This window comes from Lygodium microphyllum, chromosome 16, assembly GCF_053477565.2.
Source record: "Lygodium microphyllum isolate KBCC chromosome 16, Lygodium_microphyllum_v1.1.10, whole genome shotgun sequence".
NCBI classification, from domain to species: Eukaryota; Viridiplantae; Streptophyta; class Polypodiopsida; order Schizaeales; family Lygodiaceae; genus Lygodium; species Lygodium microphyllum.
This window is the reverse complement of record NC_141150.1, coordinates 44,838,208-44,858,015: the sequence shown is the minus strand read 5'-3', so window position 1 is coordinate 44,858,015 and position 19,808 is coordinate 44,838,208. Positions and strand designations below refer to the sequence as shown.

Below are 19,808 nucleotides of genomic sequence, written 5' to 3'. Positions count from 1 at the left end.
GGTCTAGTAATAAACCGATCCTTAATGAGGATCATGAAAAGGTCTCTATAGTGCTGCATCTTTGTGGCAAGAGTCTAGGGTGTCATCCATGTCCTATATGTGTCTTTGACACAAGTCCTACCTGATGATTATGATCTTCTCTCTAGAGAGCTAGGCAAGTCAAGGTTATACTAGAAGGGCGAGTCGGGGTTATACAAGAAGGGAGGTAGGCTCATCATGTCGATGTTATAAATAGCCAGCAATTGTTCCACTTGGAAGTACCATGAGCTTTCACATCCCTAACAGGCCATCCATCTAGAGGCCTCCAATGCCCACCATGGTAACATGTCAAACGTCATGCCATGTACATGTTGTATAAAAGTGATGACCTGGAAAAGGGCCTCTATCTCCATGGATGTCGTAGCAAACTCTACTCCAAGAATCTCTAGGGCACCGAGGGTTTGCTACGTGTCATGCATGGCTCTTGTAGGTATGTCTAGTGGCATTGTCTCATTAAAAGCGCCAATGATGCATATCCCTTGGTGAGATGATCTCATGCTGCCTACACTAGGGAGAAGTGGCCTGATGTGGCAATAAAAGTGACTCCCAAGTAAACATATGAGCTCACCACCACCATTGGCTGCACACCCAAGGTATGGTCCCCTACACACACACACACACACAGCGATCCTATTGTTACCCAAAAGATGGCCCAATGGATTTATTAGCATCTCAAAAAGTTGGGTCTCTTCAAAATAACATTGTAAACCACATGCATGTACCATACTCATCTCTAGATAAACTCCCAAAGGCCAAGCACAATGAAAGTAGAGAAGTAGAAAATTGAACTACCTTTGCATTGAGTGGAAGGGCTTATTTTTTGCCCATCTTATGGAATATCTCCCTAAAGAATCCCTAGCCTATCTAAGCCATGATATTTTATTGCTTGAAATATCTAAGCTTGTTGAGAAACCCTTCACCCTTCACCTGCAGTTTGCGTTTTTGCATTTCTGTGTTTTGTGTCTAGGGTTTGCAGCCCCAAAAAGGGGTGCCATTCTAGACTGACTGTGCCTATTTATAGGCCACTCTCTCATTCATTCCTCACGGCTGATTCATTCAATCTGTCACCTCTTCTCTCTAGCCTCTCCACTACCCTCACACCCCTTTAGGAGGACATTGCAGTTCATGGTTCGTGGCTGTCTTCATCATCTTCCTTGTGCTACAGCACCCTTGTTCCCTTGTATCACATTCACTCCATGATTCAGAACTTCATCATTCCATTCATCAGAGTTTCTTCTCTCTTCTCTTCTCTTCTCCATGTTTTCCGAGTTCACTCCGTGTTCCTCCCCGCCAACCCTACTATCTCGCTGGTACGTCATCTTTTGACAGAGCTAATATATATGGGAAGTGATAGATAGGTTAGTTGAATCTAGTTAAAAGTGATCTTTGATTACATTCTCCCTATGCCAGTATGATTGTCCAACCTCCAGCACTATCTATAGCTATGGATGATGTCTCCATAATATTGAGCACTCCCATCTTCGAACTCATTGTTCTCCATCCAAAATCTATCCAAATCACTATCAAAGCTCTTAGGAGAGTAACCATTGACATTGTTGGCAGCTATCTATAGACATGATTTATGTCTCCCCGTTGTATTGAACGACCTCATCTCACAAAACCTTTCTTGCTACCTCCAGCCCTATAGATAGACATGGATTATTTCTTTGTTGCATTGCATGATCTCATCTTCTAACTCATTATCCTCCATCCAAAATCTATCTAGATCACCATCGAACCTCCTAGGAGAGCAACCATTGACATCATTAGCAGCTAATCGATGCATCTTTTGCTTTGATATAACATAACTTTCTCTATCCTGTTCTCTCTTACACGGATTCCCTTGTCACCATTTGTTGCATTATGCTTTCTCTAGAATTAGAGCAAGTGCAACTAGCTTTGTTTAGCACAAAAGACGAGGAATGATGGCAAAAACAATAGTGGGCAAAGCAACAGTACAACAGCTCTAAAACTCCATTGCAGGCCTTGCAAATCATCAAACCTCTTCAGAGGGCAACCATTGACATCATTAGTAGCTATTTGATGCATCTTTTGCTTTGATATAATATACCTTTCTCTATCCTGTTCTCTCTTACACAGATTCTCTTGTCACTATTTGTTGCGTTATGCTTTCTCTAGACCTCACAATGAACCTTGGGAAGACCAAAACCATAGTTTTCAATACTTCAGCAGCATGGGTGACGTACCAGTTCACATTTGGGGGAGACATACCAGAACATGTGAGGGAATATGTCTATTTGGGAGTCACCTTCTCTGGCCCACGTTTTTCGTTGAGAGGGGCATTAGAGGCACGTCTAGCAAGTGGATACGCAGTACTAGGGGCACTTGAGAGTCAATGTGCTCACATACAGTTCCAAGAGCCCCGCACAAAACTCTGGTTTTTTGACACCCTAGTCACACCTACATTACTATATGGAGCAGAGGTATGGGGTTGCAGCTTCTACCACACGCGTCTTAGCCCACTCACTGAGCAGATTGGAGTAGGAAGGGATTATTATGATGATTAGGATAGCATGGAAAGGCCATTGATCATGATGATAGCACGCATGATTAGGAGTAAGCCCTCCACCCCACATCCCATTGCCAAAGCAGAGCTAGGGGCAACACCTATAGTTACGGAGGTACTCTTCAAGGCAATGACCTTTTGGCACAAACTATGGGAACTTCTACACCATAGATACTCTAGATTGGCACTAACCTCATCTAGACAACTAGCAGCAGGAGGCGAGAAGAACTGTTGGTTTTAATAGATGGCTATATGGATGAGCCTACATGGTTTGGATATTGACCGTCTTTCACCTTTGGATTATAGCCTTGACTGCCCTACACTTTCTCTCATCCGATCAAAGCTAAACCACGTGATCAGAGCTGATATCTTGAGGATTGAGACAGCAAGGACATGGATCCATCCACCACTCCCTCTAGGATCGAGGATGGAGTTCTACAGGAGTCATTTCTTGTGTCTCTCTAATGATGGTTTCACTATTCGGCCAGCATATATGGGCACCCATCTCTCCCATAGCGTACGGGTTGCTATCGGACAGATCTGCATCTCCTCACATAGGCTTCAAATGGAGACAGGCAGATGGACAAATACCCTAGCAGAGGATGGGACTTGCCAGCTTTGTGGTCGAGAGCCGAAGACGGAGAAGCACTACACACAATATACTATGACATATGAGGACGGTACCACTGCCTCTTTCGTGATGGATTTGGACCCCTTCGTCGCATCATGGAGTACGAAGACCAGAGATGCCTAGGTCTTTTCCTCCTGGGGCTCGGGAGGCACCGAACTGTACTACTGTGAGACAGAGCCACCCCGCCAGACACCTTACAGGCCACACCGTGGAGTCACATTGGATAGAGCCATTTTTCTTCGTCGAGCACAATGACCCCGTCTACTAGGACCACGTCCGAGGAGGCCACACCACAATCGGATTAGAGCCATTATCACGAGACACTAAAGACTCACCACCAAGCATATCAGTGAAGCAACTAGCTGAGATCATGTGCAGATCTTGAGATCAGCAATAGCCCATAGTCTCGACCACACTTTTGTACATGGTTCTATTAGATCCGGTTCTCCTTTCCTTTCCTTTTCCTTTCTATCGATGGAACAACACTACACATGGTTCAACCCTAGTATAGTCCCATTGTATAGTTATTTTCAGTATTGTTTCATAGGCCACCCACTTATTTGTAATGTTATCTTTACCTTACTGATGAGATGACATTAGACATGGATGTACTCTAGATTTTGTCTCATAGGCCACATTGGCCTTATGTAGACGTCAATATATCTTTCTTTCTAGAAATAGGGCAAGTGCAACTAGCTTTGTTTAGCACAAAAGACAAGGAATGATGTCGAGAACAGTAGCAGACAAAGTGGCAGTATAGACACTGCAAAACTCCGTCCACATGCCTCAACGAAAGCAAACTTGAAGGAACCAACTCTCTGGAAATTCAAGATTAAGATCAGCACCATCCTGGACTCATATGAGCTCTCAGGTACGATTTTGCTGATCTACTAAGGATTGGTAAAAGTTGTCTCCAACACTCAATTGTGGGTATGGCTGCTGCACATTAGGGTTTCAAGAGAGAAGAAGAACTAGAAATCAAGCTTTGGACCCTCACAATGGAAGAGTTCACAATGAAAAGTACTCAATGGTGATGGCCTTAAAAATGATGAGTTTCCATCCTTCATAACAGAGATTGCAGCGGGAAATGCAGGCTGTCGTAAAGGTCATTCCATAAACAAGAAACCAAAGTAATCATGGTGGTTCAATGAGCCTGCCTACTCAATCACAAAAACGAATCGAATTAGTTTTGCCCACAATAAGGATCTCAAGTCAGCTTGGCATATGGGAAACATTTATGTGTGATTTCAGGTGCAGATTAATCAGAGCTCTCAAAACTACTTGGCTTAATTTTCTTCCAATTCACGTTTAGACATGCACTAAAAAGAAGGATTCTCACATTCCTAGGCATGCCTTGTAATAGACATACAAGGCAATCAATGGAAGTGCTATTTAGACTGACCTTTGACAAGGCTTTACCAGTAACGAATTGCAACACAGTAGCGACAAATTACAGTCCAACAGGTTCAGTTAAGTGTTTCGATAATCATAACACAGAATTCATACACACGAGCTTTATGGAAATCGGTATTTGCAGAATTACAGTCTCACCTCAAAGTGATAAGCAAAAACTTTATGACAGAATATATGAATAAACAGAAGGCTCTCGAGATGCATCCATGTTGAAATCTTTTGTAAGAGCTTTTCATAATTCTTCATGTGCTGAAACAAAGTCCATATAATGTTATACTTTTGTATAAAAATTAGCTCAAGTGCTAATGCAATAGCTCATTCATCACACAAAAACAAACCACAGCAGACAGCCCAAATTCATTTTCATAAAATAACAAATTGTGTGGATTTGGATAAAGAATCATCAGAAAGTTGTGGTCACTAGAGTGGGAACTTGGAAGGCAAGTTAATCCACACCCTATAAATCTGGCCTCAACTCCACAATGTCCCACCAAACACCAAATTCTATTCTATCCTTGTCATTTATGAAGTGTTAAGTGCCTAGCTAGAGTACTTTCATATGATAAGAGCATGCAAGTCCTGTAGAAATGGTATGGATTTTGGTGATCCTGTGACAACCTCAAACATTTCGATGGAGAAGATACGATCAAAAGTAGAGCCTGCCTCAAATGTGTTGATGTCGCAAGTGATAACAGATATGTTGGAGAAGCAGCATTTCCTGCATTTCATTTCAAAAGTGTTCATACAATGACAGAAGTCTGCACAGGAGAACCACAGTCTGTATATTCAAACCCTACAGAATTGTGAACAGAATCATGAAAGGATTAAAAACTACACAGTTTGTTCCGTTGCATGTCCCAGACTTGATTCAGATTTTACTGCCTTGAGAATTAAACTAGCCTTCTTAAGATGATCAATAAGAGAGGAGGACAGAGGTGAAACATGAAACAACTCAAAATGACAGATTGCATATCTGAGAGATGCTTTGACAAACATCTTAATGTTAAACAGATCTTCATATCATCTAACCATAGGGAAAAAAATACCTGCATTCATCATCAATCAATTTCTTTTGTGTTGCTGAGTTAGAAACACTCGTGATTTTGCAGTTTGGAAAATGTTCTGCGATGTAAAGTGACAAAGACCCCCATCCACATCCAAGATCCAAAACAGTTTGACCATCCTTCAACTGTGCCCTTTTACAATAAAGTGCCAACATTGCCTCCTCAGCCTCATCCAGTGTACATGATTTCGTATTGAAAAGTGCGCAGCTGCAGTAAAGTAGAGGTTTGAGGGCTTAAGAATCAAATAGACATATTCCTACCTGAAGCTGTCTCATGGTTCACTAATAGCAAATCAGTAAACTGGTACAGACCTGATAAACCATACAGTTTTTAAATTGAGTCTTTCAGCTGAAGGTAGTGCTTTGCAAGAATGACCACAAGTCCAACCTGTGTGTTTTAGTCAGCCAGCCATCATGCATAGTCCTAAGGTCAAGTCCTAACAAAGCATATCTTAAATGGCCCACCTTCCACTCTAGATTGGGGTGTGCAGGCTTAATGCAAAAATGATTAACTTCAACTAAGGTTGAGGGATAAAATCCTCCATTTTGATCTTGTGAACCAAAAATTGGCAATAATTTATTATCATTGTCTTTCTTTCATTTTGATCTTTTTAAATTTAATTCATTTCCCAAGGGATCATCTGCATTTAATTACCTTTTACCAAATGCACACATCTCTGGTTACTCATGTGCATGGAACATACACCTGAATACTCCTAATAGCACAACACGTTCAAGTTTGCATGCCAGATTTTAGGCCTTCCAAAAGGAAATTTGCACAGAGATTGGCTTAAATTCTTTTCCTGCCATGCTTAACCCAATAAGTTATATATATTGCACTGATATACAACAATCATGGTCCTTGCATAGCACTTACAGCAAGTGTGCAGGTCTAAAATGCTACCTGACAAAGAAAAATGTAATGTGATCGCTTTACGGTGACGCGTCACAACACTGCACAAACACAGATACATCAAAGTTCTAGAGATAAAAGAAGAGAGATGAGACAGACAAACCTGTATTTGAGGTGTTTGCCAAGCACTAATTGATAAAATTCAGCTGGCACCTCATAATGCTGTTCATTGGCTGCATCAGTGTGTACCGCAATTGGAAATTCCTTCAAAGCTGCAAAATTACTTGTCCATGAGATGCCAATCATTGCAAAAAGCTGCAAAGCTAGTTGTGCGCAGCCAAATTTTCCAGATAAACCAATTGTCATCCCATGTGATATAGCTCTCACTGTGAAATTGTCACGAGTAATGACTAGCATGAGAAGCAACACTCCTTATCCTGCCTAACAGGCACAGCTTATAGTGAAGCCAATGAGTATAAGGTTCGACATGGGAGACATTCTTCAAGAGACTTCGAGCATATTAGCTTGTATACTCAATACCATCCAGTAGATTTTGTAAAAATTATTTTGATAATGCACTTACTTAATATTCCAGCTTTTGAGCTACACAGAGTACACTTAATTTGAGCAAACCTGTGGCATTTTGTTGACAAAGCTCAAGAAACAAGAGATATCATACAAACAAAGAATTTTCAGAAAAAGATTCATACAGCTCATAGAAAAGCACATTTTAAGGCCTGAATCGCCAGAAAAGAAAGATGCATACAGCTCACAGAAAAGCATATTTCAAATCCTCCCTCCTTGCCTTCCATCATTCTATCTTATAGATATTGTTAGATATGCTCAATGCCCCACCCTCATAAGGTGCCACCAATGATCCATGGTGCTCAAAGTTATAAGGCCCCCATTATGAGGAGAAGCCATATGTAAGCTTGGATATTGGTTGAGTCCTAACTTGTATGTCAGATGAGATCTATGTGACTAGATGGCAAAAAGGTGACCGTTGTGGGTCTAATCTTTGGGTTAGACAGAGTAGTTAAGTTGGTAGCAACTCAAGGCACATTGCATCGAGTTGCAAGGTAAGGGAGTTATCAGGGGCCCTAGCCAATAGTAAAGGGAATATTCCCTAGCCAACTAGTGGAGGTGCACATGGAAGGTCAACAAACACATGTGCATATGGAAGGTCATCCATCATGACCCCTTTCACAAGCTATAAAGGCTAGACCCCTTCACAGCTATCAATCATCTATCTTTCACCTAGTCAGAGTTGTTCCAGCTAGCCTTAAGCTCTTCACCTATCTTCTGTCTAGATCGCCATTTAAACTTCACAATGGAAGCGCACAGGTGAACAGAGCCATTCTTGTATCAATTGTTTGGAGCTAAATAATTTTTTTATTCTCTTATTTGTTGTGTACTCTCTATCTCTTTTCTCAGATTCTGTTCCTTGCGCCGTGTAATTTTTACAAATATTATGGCCATTTGAAACCCTCCCCCCCCCCCCCCTCCCGGGCTTTTTTGCAAATCCAAGAACCGTGGAACCAATAGCCATCTGATAAGGGATATTGAAGGGTGCAATGTCGGAGCCTTGTTCTTGTGCATTGGTAACATTCAATAGGATCAATTTCAAGGAATTACTCTACATCGATTCAGCTCTTTGCTACTGTCCAGCCCACTAAGGGAATAGCAATGCTCCAACTTCCAGAAGAAGTGAATTACATCTTGTAGAAATGTAGAAGTCAATTGCTAGGCAAATTCTGTCAGCTAAAGAATGATTGAAGCAAGCAAGCTAACTCTCATGGTCCTTGATTGTTTGAGCTATACCATAATCTATTGACAGATGTGAAATTTGCACCACAGTTATTTGCAAACAAAGATACCCAACTCATTATACACAGAGGACTACTGCAGCACAGCATCACAGACCTTGTCTTCGGCATACCTTACAAGAATCTCATGTTGAATAGCAGAATAAACTGGAAGGAGTATTCATCACATGTGCAAAGGAGTAATCTTTCCATCATGCTGCAAACTTGAGGCTGGCAATGCTGTCAGCATGCATACATTTGTCTGTCTTCTTCTATGGTCATCTCTTGTTTGTGCTCAACTAGACTCAGGCAAGAACATCTAGAGCTCTAACCCTCTGTGTCCATTAGTCTTTTTCATGTGACAGTAGCCCACATCATAGGCACATCAGGTGTAGATTCGGATTTTTGTGTCTTGTCCATAGCATTCTGTGTCCAGTTAAGCATGATCTGCAGCCTTCTTGGCTCTCTTCTACAGCAGGTGACAGTTGCTTACTGCAGTTCATGGCCATTCCCAGGCTGAATGGACATTTCCAGGTCATTTTAAGGGCCAAGCAATCAGGCAGCTATTGTGCTAAAAATGCATTATATGCTGATTAGGCATTTAAAATAGCCCCAAAACAAAACTTTCATTAAAAAGAGATGCATTCCTAGAGTGTATGTGTTCCATGGGCCAAACCCTAATTGCCCATCACTCAGCCCCAATCTTGTTTTTGCAGATTACACGTGCCAAAACTTTGCTATCCACACCCCCAGCCCTCCCCAGGTGTTGGCAACTGCTGTCCAGCCGGCTTTTACTGTTGTTGTATGACCATTTGTTACTGCTATGGAGTCCATTTAGCCTGTCACCAGCTGCAACCTGGCTGTTTTCACTGCATTTGCTGCTCTAGACTGCCGCCAGGTGTGCCATGTCAGCTGCTGATTCTGCTTTTTGCAACTACACCCTGTCACCCTGCTGCCACATCATCAAGCTGTGTTTTGCTGTCCTACACTACTGCCTGCCCATCTTTCTGTCACAGTGCAGCGATGCGGAAGCGTAGGACAAAGACTGAGATAGAGTGAACACGGAGAGAGAGAGAGAGAGAGAGAGAGAGAGAGGAGACAGTGTAAACGCAGAAAATCTGCAGTGTAGTATGCTGTATAAAAGTGCAGAAAAATACACGGGGGCAGAGGGAATATCTGCGTGTGTCTCCGACTTGATGACCTCGATCTCCGTCAGCCCGAGCACAGTCTGTCTCAGCCAACAGATCTCAAGACCAGAATCCGAATGAATAATGGAGTGTGCCACACACTAGCTATAAATAGCCAAAAAATAATAAATAACAGCACCAGGTCAGCTGCATTAAATGCAGCTGACTGCAGAAAACTAGCCGACTGCAAACAGAAAATCTGTTCGATTGCACTGCTGACGAGGTGCCTGCTGACGTGGCGCCTGTTGACGTGTCCTTTGCCGTATTGTGCTGACGTGGCACTACCGTACCCTACTGACGTGTCCGACTGTCCAGGGAATGACTCTACCTCTAACACTTTCACACTAATCCAACCATCACAGAGCTGTGTTTGCTATTGCTAGACATTCATAGAGGCTGCCTACTGCATTTCAAAATCCATCAAATTATAACACACCCTTCAGCTCATACTCTCTACCCCGGTCCCCAAGACATGGGAGTTCGAGGTTCAATCTTCACCTTGTATAGTGTGTTTGTTTTATTGAGCATTGTAATTATTCATTATTCAGTTTCTTTCATCTTCTATGTTCATTGTATTTGTGCTACCCTAATCCTAACGGTGTTTCTTTATCAATCTATATGTTTATGAGCATTTCTTTACATGATATCAAAGCTAAGTACTCATTGAAGAAACCTAGGCCCTTGATTGGAAAGCCTGTCTTCATAAACAGGAACAACAAAGAAAAAATTATATTAAACACTTCAACACCAACTCAATCTCCAAAAGAGCCTATGTCAAGAACTAAGCAAGAGTGGATTCCACACCTAGAGAAACAAAACCTTATCACATTCCAAACAAGGAGCTAAAGCTGATCATTGCTCACTAAGCAAAGAATCCCCTCTAGAATAAAGATCCAGAAGCCAATCCTGTCGATAGGTCATACGAGAAGTGGCCCCACTGTCAACAAGCCATGGCTCCTCCTCAGTGGAGGAAGCAACAGCGGTATCCTTCACCTCAAATAGATGCACTAGTAGCATGGGTAGAATTCGAGTCCTTCGAACCATCCTTTGGCTTCAAATGGGAGTACTTCTGGCAACACTTCTCCTTGGGATGAGTGCCCTCCCCACAATGTGGGTAGTTGGGCTTAGACTTCTTTTCATCCTTCTTGTCATCCTATTTCTTGTTATTTGCAATCTATGTGACCTATCAAGAGAGGGTTCCCCTTTAAAACAGGGCTTGGACCTCCAATCTTCGCAATGATCACACCGCCTATCAGAAGTGAGTATGAATAGACTCCTCATTTGAGTCATCAGAGCCTTGGAACCTATGCTATTCCATGTCTCTAAACTTGCAAACATGCTAAATCTGTTGCATTTGGCTGTAGTGAACCGAGAGAATAATCAGCTACACCTGCAAAAAAAACAATTACAGATATCCCGCCTTTGTTGAAAGCACCTATAAAGCATTAAAAAACTGTGTTTTCTACAAAAAACAGCAAGCTGAAAATTTGCATTTTCAATAATAAGGCAGTCTTCTTTGAAGAAAACCTCCGTATCCTCACGTAGGTGATGATACCATGTGAGAGTGCACAATGGAATAGGAACATGAACACAGAGAGACAAGGAGAAGAGAGAAAAGAAGACAGTAAGAATGAAAGACAAAATTGCATTGAACCTTGAAAGAATGCTGAATACAATTATGGATTGATCAGTCCTTGCACGCAGCCCAAAGCATCAACAAAGGCCCGAATCAAGCTGTAAATGATGACAGCAGCGGAGACAAACAGTGAAGCCAGCAACCCCCCTACAAGAGACAGAGGAGAATGTTGAAGTCGGAGTGTGCACCTGCAGAAGAAGAAGAATAATAATCTACCTCAAAGTAGGGAATGGCTATATATATAGCCAAAATACCCCAAATCTGGCCAACCAGCCAAAAATGCCACTGAATGTGGCAGTCGGCCAGCCAAATATGGCTGACCAGCACAACTAGCAGGGGCTGAAAAATGTTGACGTGGCACAAGAAGTGGCCGACAGGGACTGATAAGGCAGATCACAGCCTGACAAGGCTGCACAAGCTGACAAAACACCTAGCATATGAAGAAAATGCATAGTAACAAAGGAAATGCACACTAATTTAAGTGGAAATGACAATCAAAACTCCAATGTCTCCATCAAACTTTGAGGGAGCCCATAACCAGGAGATGACAAACTAACAAAATAAAATGGTAGGCTAGCAAGTTTATCATCCAAAAGTAGGAGCACGACATTTCTCACCAACTCACCTCTACCAACTCCTCTCATAATGGAGTTGTAGAGTATAGAAAATGAACTGTGATTAACATGGTACGCTCTATGATGTTCATAGAGAGCTCCCTAAGCATCTTTGGATCGAGGCTATTAACACTTCAATGTACATCCTCAACCAGTGCCCAATTGGGGTAGTCTCTCAAAAGACCCCCTTCAAGGCATTTTCTCGCACTTGGCCTGTTATTTGTGCTTACACACACTCTTGATGATAAGATAGAAAAACTCACTCCCCAAGCTGATCTCCTAATTTTTGTGGGATATTCCTCCAAGGAAAATGTCTATCGCTTGTTCCATCCTCGGATGAACAAAGTGATTCTTCGAAGAGATGTCGTTTTTTATGAGAGGGATATTGTGCAGCCCACTGCACCGGTCTCTAAGCCAATTCCTCCACCTACTCTATCAAAGATAGTGCTATCTAAGCTAGGTCTACTACTCGCTCGTGGCCTACATGCAAAAGCTTCAGCACCTAAGCCCCCTCAACGAGACCCATTACCTCACTCATACCAATAGACCATGGGGAATTCGAAGATACTTTCACCAAATTCTACTCCGGAGAACCCTAGAAGATCTGCATGACTTGCACCAAGTGTTTCATTTGCGTCTGTCTTTATGGCAAACTATATAGCGCATTCTAAGCCAAAGAGTTGGCAAGACGCTCTAAGGCATCCCTAATGGCAAGCCCATGGAAAGAGCTTAAAAGCATTGACCAAAATGAGTCTTGGACCTTTGTAGATAGTTAAAGCCACAAAAAAGTCATCAAGACTACGTGGATGTTTAGAACTAAATTGAAAGTTGATGGAACATTTGATAAATACAAGGCTCACCTTATTGTATAAGGTTTTCAACAAAAAAATGGCATAGATTATGAGAAAACTTTTGCACCCATTGCATGGTTGCCATTATTATGTCTATTGGTTGCACTAGCCGCTCACCATGGTTGTCTATTCTATTAAATGGATATCAAAAATACCTTCTTGAATGGTTACTCGAAGGAGGAAGTCTATGTGCAGCAACCTCTCAAATTTCCTTTTGTAGATTGTAAAGATAAGGTCTTTCGTTTGCAGAAAAATCTTTCTTGACTAAAGCAAGAGTCATGCTCTTGGTTCCATAGATGAATGAGTTTCTTAGAACTGACACCTACCATTCTACCCCTAATGGACTGAACTTATATGTAAAATCCACTTCAAAGAGGATCAACTACATCTTTTTATATATTCATGATTTATTTATCACCAATTCAAATTTTGAATAGCAAATATAAAGGCCTATCTTTGTTTCACTTTCAAGATGACTAACCTTGGTCAGTTGTCCTATTTCTTGGGGATGGAGGTAGTTCAATCTAGATACAATATTTTTTGTCTCACAGTAAAAGTATACCCTTGAATTAGTTAAGCAATATTACACTGATTAGACAAGGCTCTGGCTACATGCCTCTTGATCTCACTACCAAGCTTTCTAAGGATTCCCTAGGTCAGTGTTACAAGGACGTGAAATTTTGAAATGCGTTAATTATGCTAATAACATTTGATGAAGTTATCAATCAAATGTGCAAGGTTGTTTAAGCACATGTGATGCACATGGAAAATATTCCATAGTAACACGCCAAGGACCTCAAGGATACAATGGATGTCAAAGTCAAAAGTTATGATAACTTATCTCAGTTGGGCTTTGGGAGTCAGTTGGTGTTAGTTTTGACCCTGGGACAGTTATTTCGTCAATAAGTATTGGCGGTGGGAACACTAGGGACTAGCATGAATTAATTAATTAATAACTATATAAGGGTCAACAGAGGTTGGGGACCACTCCATGTTGCAAATGGCCTAACCAATTTAATTATGGATGGACACATTTAATTTTGGGCAAGGTCACAAGGGCTAAAGTTAATTTTTAGAATTATTTAATTCTAAAAATTAATTAAGTCATTGGATAACACTGAAAAATAAATTTAGAAGGATGCTACTTGGCAAAAATGCCCATGCAAACTCAAAAAACGTTTTTGGGAGCTAGGTCTCAGCCATTCAGTTAGTTTATAGCTTGAAGGAAGAGAGAGAGAGCCATTGGTCCATTTTCTGATCAAAGAACAACAATTTGCTGTAGAAGACAACCATCTAGGGGCCTCAACAACAAACAAGGGCTAACAAGGAGTCACCTTCTAGGAGCTAGCAATAGCATTGCTAATTAGGTGTCTGACAGCATTTTGGAGGTATTTGGCAGTATAGGTGACTGCATTAAATGCACATTGGAGCAAACAACAAGCTGAATTTAGGGTATTCTCACGAAAAAAATCAAATTTCTCTCTCATATTGACTTTCTCTCACCTTCTCCAAACAATTCTCAAGAGATCTCAACATTTCTCAACCATTTTGAGTAGATCTCAGTCAAATTTGGTGGACAACAAAGAGATCTCTGCTATGAACCCTAAATTTATGCAGAAATTATGGTTTGGCAGTCACCTCAAGACCCATGCCAATTGGTGAAGGCATTGTATACTCAATTCAGCACCTGAAATTTGTGTAATTATCAAGGAATTCAAATGCCAACCTATTCATTGTAATTTGGGGCAGCATTTGGCCAATTGCAGGTTCCATTCGTGCAAGCCTTGGGTGAAAAATCAAGAGGCAATTGACACGAATTGATTTTTGGTTGTTGCTACAGCAAAGAGGCTTTTGGAACAACAAAGGAGATTGTAAATCTCAACTTGTACTCATTCCATTAGCAATCAAGTTAAAGAGATACCGAAAGGGACGCCGGTTTTAGGGCCAACAAGGTATCCAATGTCTAAGATTATTAAGGTAATTTGTGCATTTTAAGTTATGTTCGTTTATTGATTGTTATAGTTAAGTGCTTAATCAGGGAATTACCACACTTTCCAATAAGGAAGGCTCGTTTCATGGTTTCGTTGCCGGATACCACTCAATCCTTTAATTTGGTGGGTCTGAGGCACCTGATTGCAAGCCAAAGCTTTGTGCTAGTACTCGTTTTTGCTCTCAACTCAGAAATTAATGCAATATGTCACAGTGAGATACAATCAAGTAGTAACGATGCCTCTCAATATGAACATTCACATGGGAATGAAGGAAATGCAATGTCTGACCTTGGACAAGGCTCAAACCATGGACAGCAAGCTGAAAATGTTACTGTTGGGCAAAATGCAATGCCTTCAAGGCATAATGTGTTGGGTGTAAAGGCTCTTTACGCGCTCTCCCGTGTATATATTACTTCACACATATGAACCCACCCTGACGGGTGTAAGTGTATCGTACCCTATATATAAATACATTCTTTCATTTTTTTTGTGTACCACACTGGTACACACCCATTCAACAACTCTCACTCTATCATTGTCACACTCTTTAGCTCCGAGTCCTTGAACTCCTCGATCACTGTGTCTGCTCTCAGCTCACAACTCTCACTCTCTATCTGCTTCCGCTTCGCCTCTGCAAACTGGTATCAGACCCAATGGCTCACGCAAGCAGGCAATCGGTCTATTAGGTTGCTGAGGAGTAGACGAGCAAGTATCAGGCAACTGACTGGTCGGATGTAGCTAACGTGCCAAGCGTCAACAATCGGGTGCACGCCGAACATGCCAGGTGTCAAAAATCAGGCCAGGCGACTAGTCGTGTGTAGGTGTAACGGACGTTAGTCGCAGACTGACGACTGACGAGACTGCGTGACGAGGAAGACCTGTGCGATGGGACTGGGCGAGATTGCGTGATGAGGCGACCTGTGCGACGGGACTAGAGACGTGCGACATGACGAACGGGCTGCACAAACGACGGGCAAAAGGTCAACGACATTTTCGTTTAATTTTTCTTCACCTTATTTTTCCCCTTCTACCAGGTGTTCACACCTATAAGCACAAAGTGCAAATCTGTGCAAGTCTATGTCTCAAAATTTGGGGCTTTTTCCAAATTTGGTGCCTGACACATATTGCATTGATCTCTGGACCATAAATTGCAAACATTGAGTACATAGACCTCAGAAATTATTGGGGATTCTCAAATGCAAGTGAAATTTTTGCTTAGATGAGGCAAGTGAAATTTCTGCAACATTAGCCCACACTTGATGCTTAGGATGATGTATTTATGCAATTGAAGCAGATTCACTGCAGAAATTTTGGGGCTTTTCACATTGGTGATGTATTTTTGAGACGTGTTGAGACTGGAAAGTGAAATTTACAACAGATTCACTGCTGAGTGGGAGTCTTTATAGTTTTGGATACTTCAAATATTTAAAAAAGGGCAGATTCTCTTGGTACATGCATTGTTGAATACTCATTATGCAGTGAAACAATGGCAAATACAGCATTTGGGTCATTGCATTTGGGAATTTTGGTGATGTACTACTGAAGTGGGAGCTATCCTTAATGCAAATGTATCAAATTTGATTAGTACACATGCTGTAATCAATACGTGAGACTGAAATTTGCAGCTAAACATTTGCTTCTTGGACACTTTGGAAGTACAAGAGTATGTACTTGCTGTTACAATTCAAAAACCTTGCTATTGGTGGCTAAAAGCATTCAGCCCTTTATTGCAGTTGTGTATTGCTGAAGATGGTTGGTAGTGCCTCACATGTGACACGAAGAATCTCTTTGAGATTCGTAAATTTGACGGAAATGGTTTTGATCTTTGAAAAGATCGTATGCAAGGTATGCTCTTTCTAAAGGATTGTGATGATGCTTTAGAAGAACATAAGCCTATTGCTTTGTCACATGAGGCTTACATTAAAATGGCCGTCACAGATGATATCTTGGTTGATATTAAGGGACTTGATACTGCCTATGTAGTTTGGGAAAAGCTTAAGGCTACTTATGAGAATACAACTCTTGTCAATCAGGTACATCTCATGCGGAAGTTGGTCAACTTGAAGCTTGATGAGTCCAAACCTGCCTCAGAGCATTTAAATGCTTTCATTAGTATTTTGAGTCAATTACAGAATGCAGGTTTGCCAGCTTTTGATCCTAAATTGAGAGCTATCTTCTTACTCATGACCTTGCCCAATTCATGGGAAGCATTGGTTGTGTTATTGAATAATAACCCCAACTTGACATTTGATGGTGTGCGTGGTTCTATTATGAACGAAGAGATTAGACGCAAGGCAAGTGGGAAAAACAGTGGATCAGTTCACAATGTAAGAGGAAGACATGAAAAAAGGTAAAATGTTGCAAATAAAAACAAAAATCGCAACAAAAGCGAGAAAAAACAGCAAGATATAACTTGTTATCAATGTGGTCGCAAAGGATATAAAAGGCTCGATTGCAGGTACTTTAAAAAGGAACAAAAAAGTAAGAAGCACGCTAATACAAAAGGCAAAAAGAATGACAAGGATGGCAACTCTACCCCTAAAGAGATAGAAAAAGCAAATGTGGTATCTAGTGTTGTATTGAGGAGATAGAAGATGATAAAGATGCTGATTTTCTAGTTGCATTTTCAGATCCGCTTGCTATGACAATGGAGGACATGTATATCACTAAAACAGATGTGATAGATGCTTTGTTGTCAGCTCATGATGGTTTGTCACAATCGTGGATTGTTGACAGCAGTGCTTCTTTTCATGTAACTTCATCTCTGGAGTGTTTTTCTACTTATGCACAAGGTAATCTTGGAAAAGTCTACCTTGGCAACAATCAAGTATGTGATATTGAAGGAATGGGCACCATACACCTGGCTCTAGAAAATGGTCAGGAATTGATTCTTCATGATGTTAGGTATGTTCCTGGCATCAAGAAGAGCTTGCTTTCTGTTGGGTAGCTTCACAGCAAATGTTACTTTACTACTTTTGGTGGTGGCATGTGGAAAATACAGAAAGGATCTATGCTAGTCACTAGAGATGGTAAAAAGGGGACTCCGTATTATCTCTACTGCGAGGCACTTCCTGGAAAGTTTATTGCAGTTGCTGAAGTACAATCACATATGGAGCGTCTTGGACATATGAGCTAAAAGGATTTGCAAGCACTCTCTTCACTTGGAAGAGTTGATGTGAAAAGTTCAAAGCTTGACTTTTGTGATGATTTTATTTTTGGTAAACATGTAAAGAGTCCCTACTCTCATGGAGCCTCTAGAAAGACATGTATCTTGAATCTAGTCCATTTTGATGTTTACACCATGCCAATAAAAACTCATAGTGGTTTTCATTATTTTGTGTCTTTTATTGATGACCACTCTAGGAAGCTATGGGTTTACTTGCTTAAGGAGAAAAGTGAGGCATTGGATGCTTTTAAAAGGTTTTATGCATTGGTTAATTCTCAAAAAGGCCTAAAGTTAAAATGCATAAGAACAGATAATGGGAAAGAGTATGTATCTAAAGAATTCAATAAGTTTTGTGGTGACAATGGGATTAAACGAGAGCTTACATCTCCTTACAATCCATCCTCTAATTGTGTGGCTGAGCGAATGAATCGCACGTTATGTGAGAAGATTCGCTGCATGCTGTCCACAGCTAATCTCTCACAATTGTTTTGGGGAGAGGCACTTAAAACCACGGTGCATATATACAACCGATCTCCATATTGTGCACTTGATAGTGGCATTCCTGAAGAGGTTTGGTCTGGCAAACCTGCTTCATATGACCACTTAAGAGTCTTTGGCTGCGAATGCTATGTACATATACCTATTCATAGCAGAACCAAACTTGACATGAAATTTCATAGAGGCATCTTCATGGTTATGGAGATGAAGGTGAAATGGGCTATCGAGTTTGGGTTCCAAGCATAAAAAAGGTGCTATGCAGCCGGGATGTGATATTCAATGAGTCAAAGCTGCTGAAAAATGTCACATCTAATGACTTAGACAAAAAGACTGTTAAATTCCAACATGATTAATTGCTAGAGCAGCCATCAACCACTGAAAAATTAGCTTCTTTTGATGCTGATTATGACAATCAGCGTATCATCATTGAGCCAAATGAAAATGGGAAAATGGGCAGCAAGGAGAGGCTAAACATTAGCTTCAGCACCAAAATCAGCATGCTAAAAATGAAGTACAACAGCCTGAAATTGTATTACAGCAACCTGAACATGTAGTTCAGCAGCCAAACAATGAGGTCATTGACATTCCCTTGGATGTGGATCCACTACCTTATAACACAGATCATTGGGTAAGAAGGTCTACACATGTTAGAAGACCTATAGAAAGATTTGATCCTTCTTTGGACTGCAGTTTGCTCACAGATGAAGGTGAGCCTCTTACGCATAAAGAAGCCTTATTATGTGAGTTACAGAAAAAGTGGGGGCTAGCTATGCAGGAAGAAATGAAGTCATTGTATCAGAATGATACTTGCGATTTGGTTATATTGCCCAAGGATAAAAAAGCCATTCCTAACAAATGGGTCTATAAAATAAAATGTGTGGATGGCAAACCCAAATATCAAGCCAAACTTGTGGCTAAGGGCTATACACAAAAGGAGGGCATTGATTTTCAGGAAGTGTTTTCTCCTGTTGTCAAAATGACCACTCTTCGAGTGTTATTTGCCATTGTAGCATCTATGGATCTTGAACTTGATCAAATAGATGTTAGAACTGCATTTCTGCATGGTGATCTGGAAGAAGAGTTGTACATGAAACAGCCCGAAGGCTTTGTTATACATGGAAAGGAGCATTTGGTATGTAAGCCTAAGAGAAGCTTGTATGGTTTGAAATAGGCTCCTAGACAATGGTATAAAAAGTTTGATGCCTTCATGATCTCACATGGTTTTAAAAGGAGTCGTGCAGATCACTGCTTATATATCAAGAAGGCTGATGATGGAAGCCTTATTATACTTGTGCTTTATGTGGATGATATGCTTATTGCTAGTAAGCATAAAAGCCAGATTAATGCATTGAAAAGGCAGCTGAATTCAGCTTTTTCTATGAAGGATTTAGGTACAGCTGATCATATTTTGGGCACGCGTGTCACATGAGATAGAGAGCAACAACCCTTATTTCTCTCACAAGAAAAGTACATTAGCAAAGTACTTATCGTTTTTCTATGTCTAATGCTAAGCCTCTTGGTGTACCTTTTCCAC

The 19,808-nt window shown here is 41.0% G+C and overlaps 1 protein-coding gene across 1 annotated transcript in view; it reads right to left on the bottom strand.

Annotated features, from left to right (window-relative positions):
• Positions 1-19,808, bottom strand: part of LOC148022761 ((S)-coclaurine N-methyltransferase-like) — a 75,436-nt gene that overhangs the window by 18,822 nt on the left and 36,806 nt on the right. The window contains exons 2-5 of the mRNA XM_087695685.1: positions 6,690-6,798; positions 5,657-5,881; positions 5,229-5,328; positions 4,749-4,859 (exon numbers count right to left, since the gene is read on the bottom strand). Coding sequence (XP_087551811.1) covers positions 4,749-4,859; positions 5,229-5,328; positions 5,657-5,881; positions 6,690-6,798 — 545 coding nt within the window. The remainder of the gene's footprint in view (positions 1-4,748; positions 4,860-5,228; positions 5,329-5,656; positions 5,882-6,689; positions 6,799-19,808) is intronic.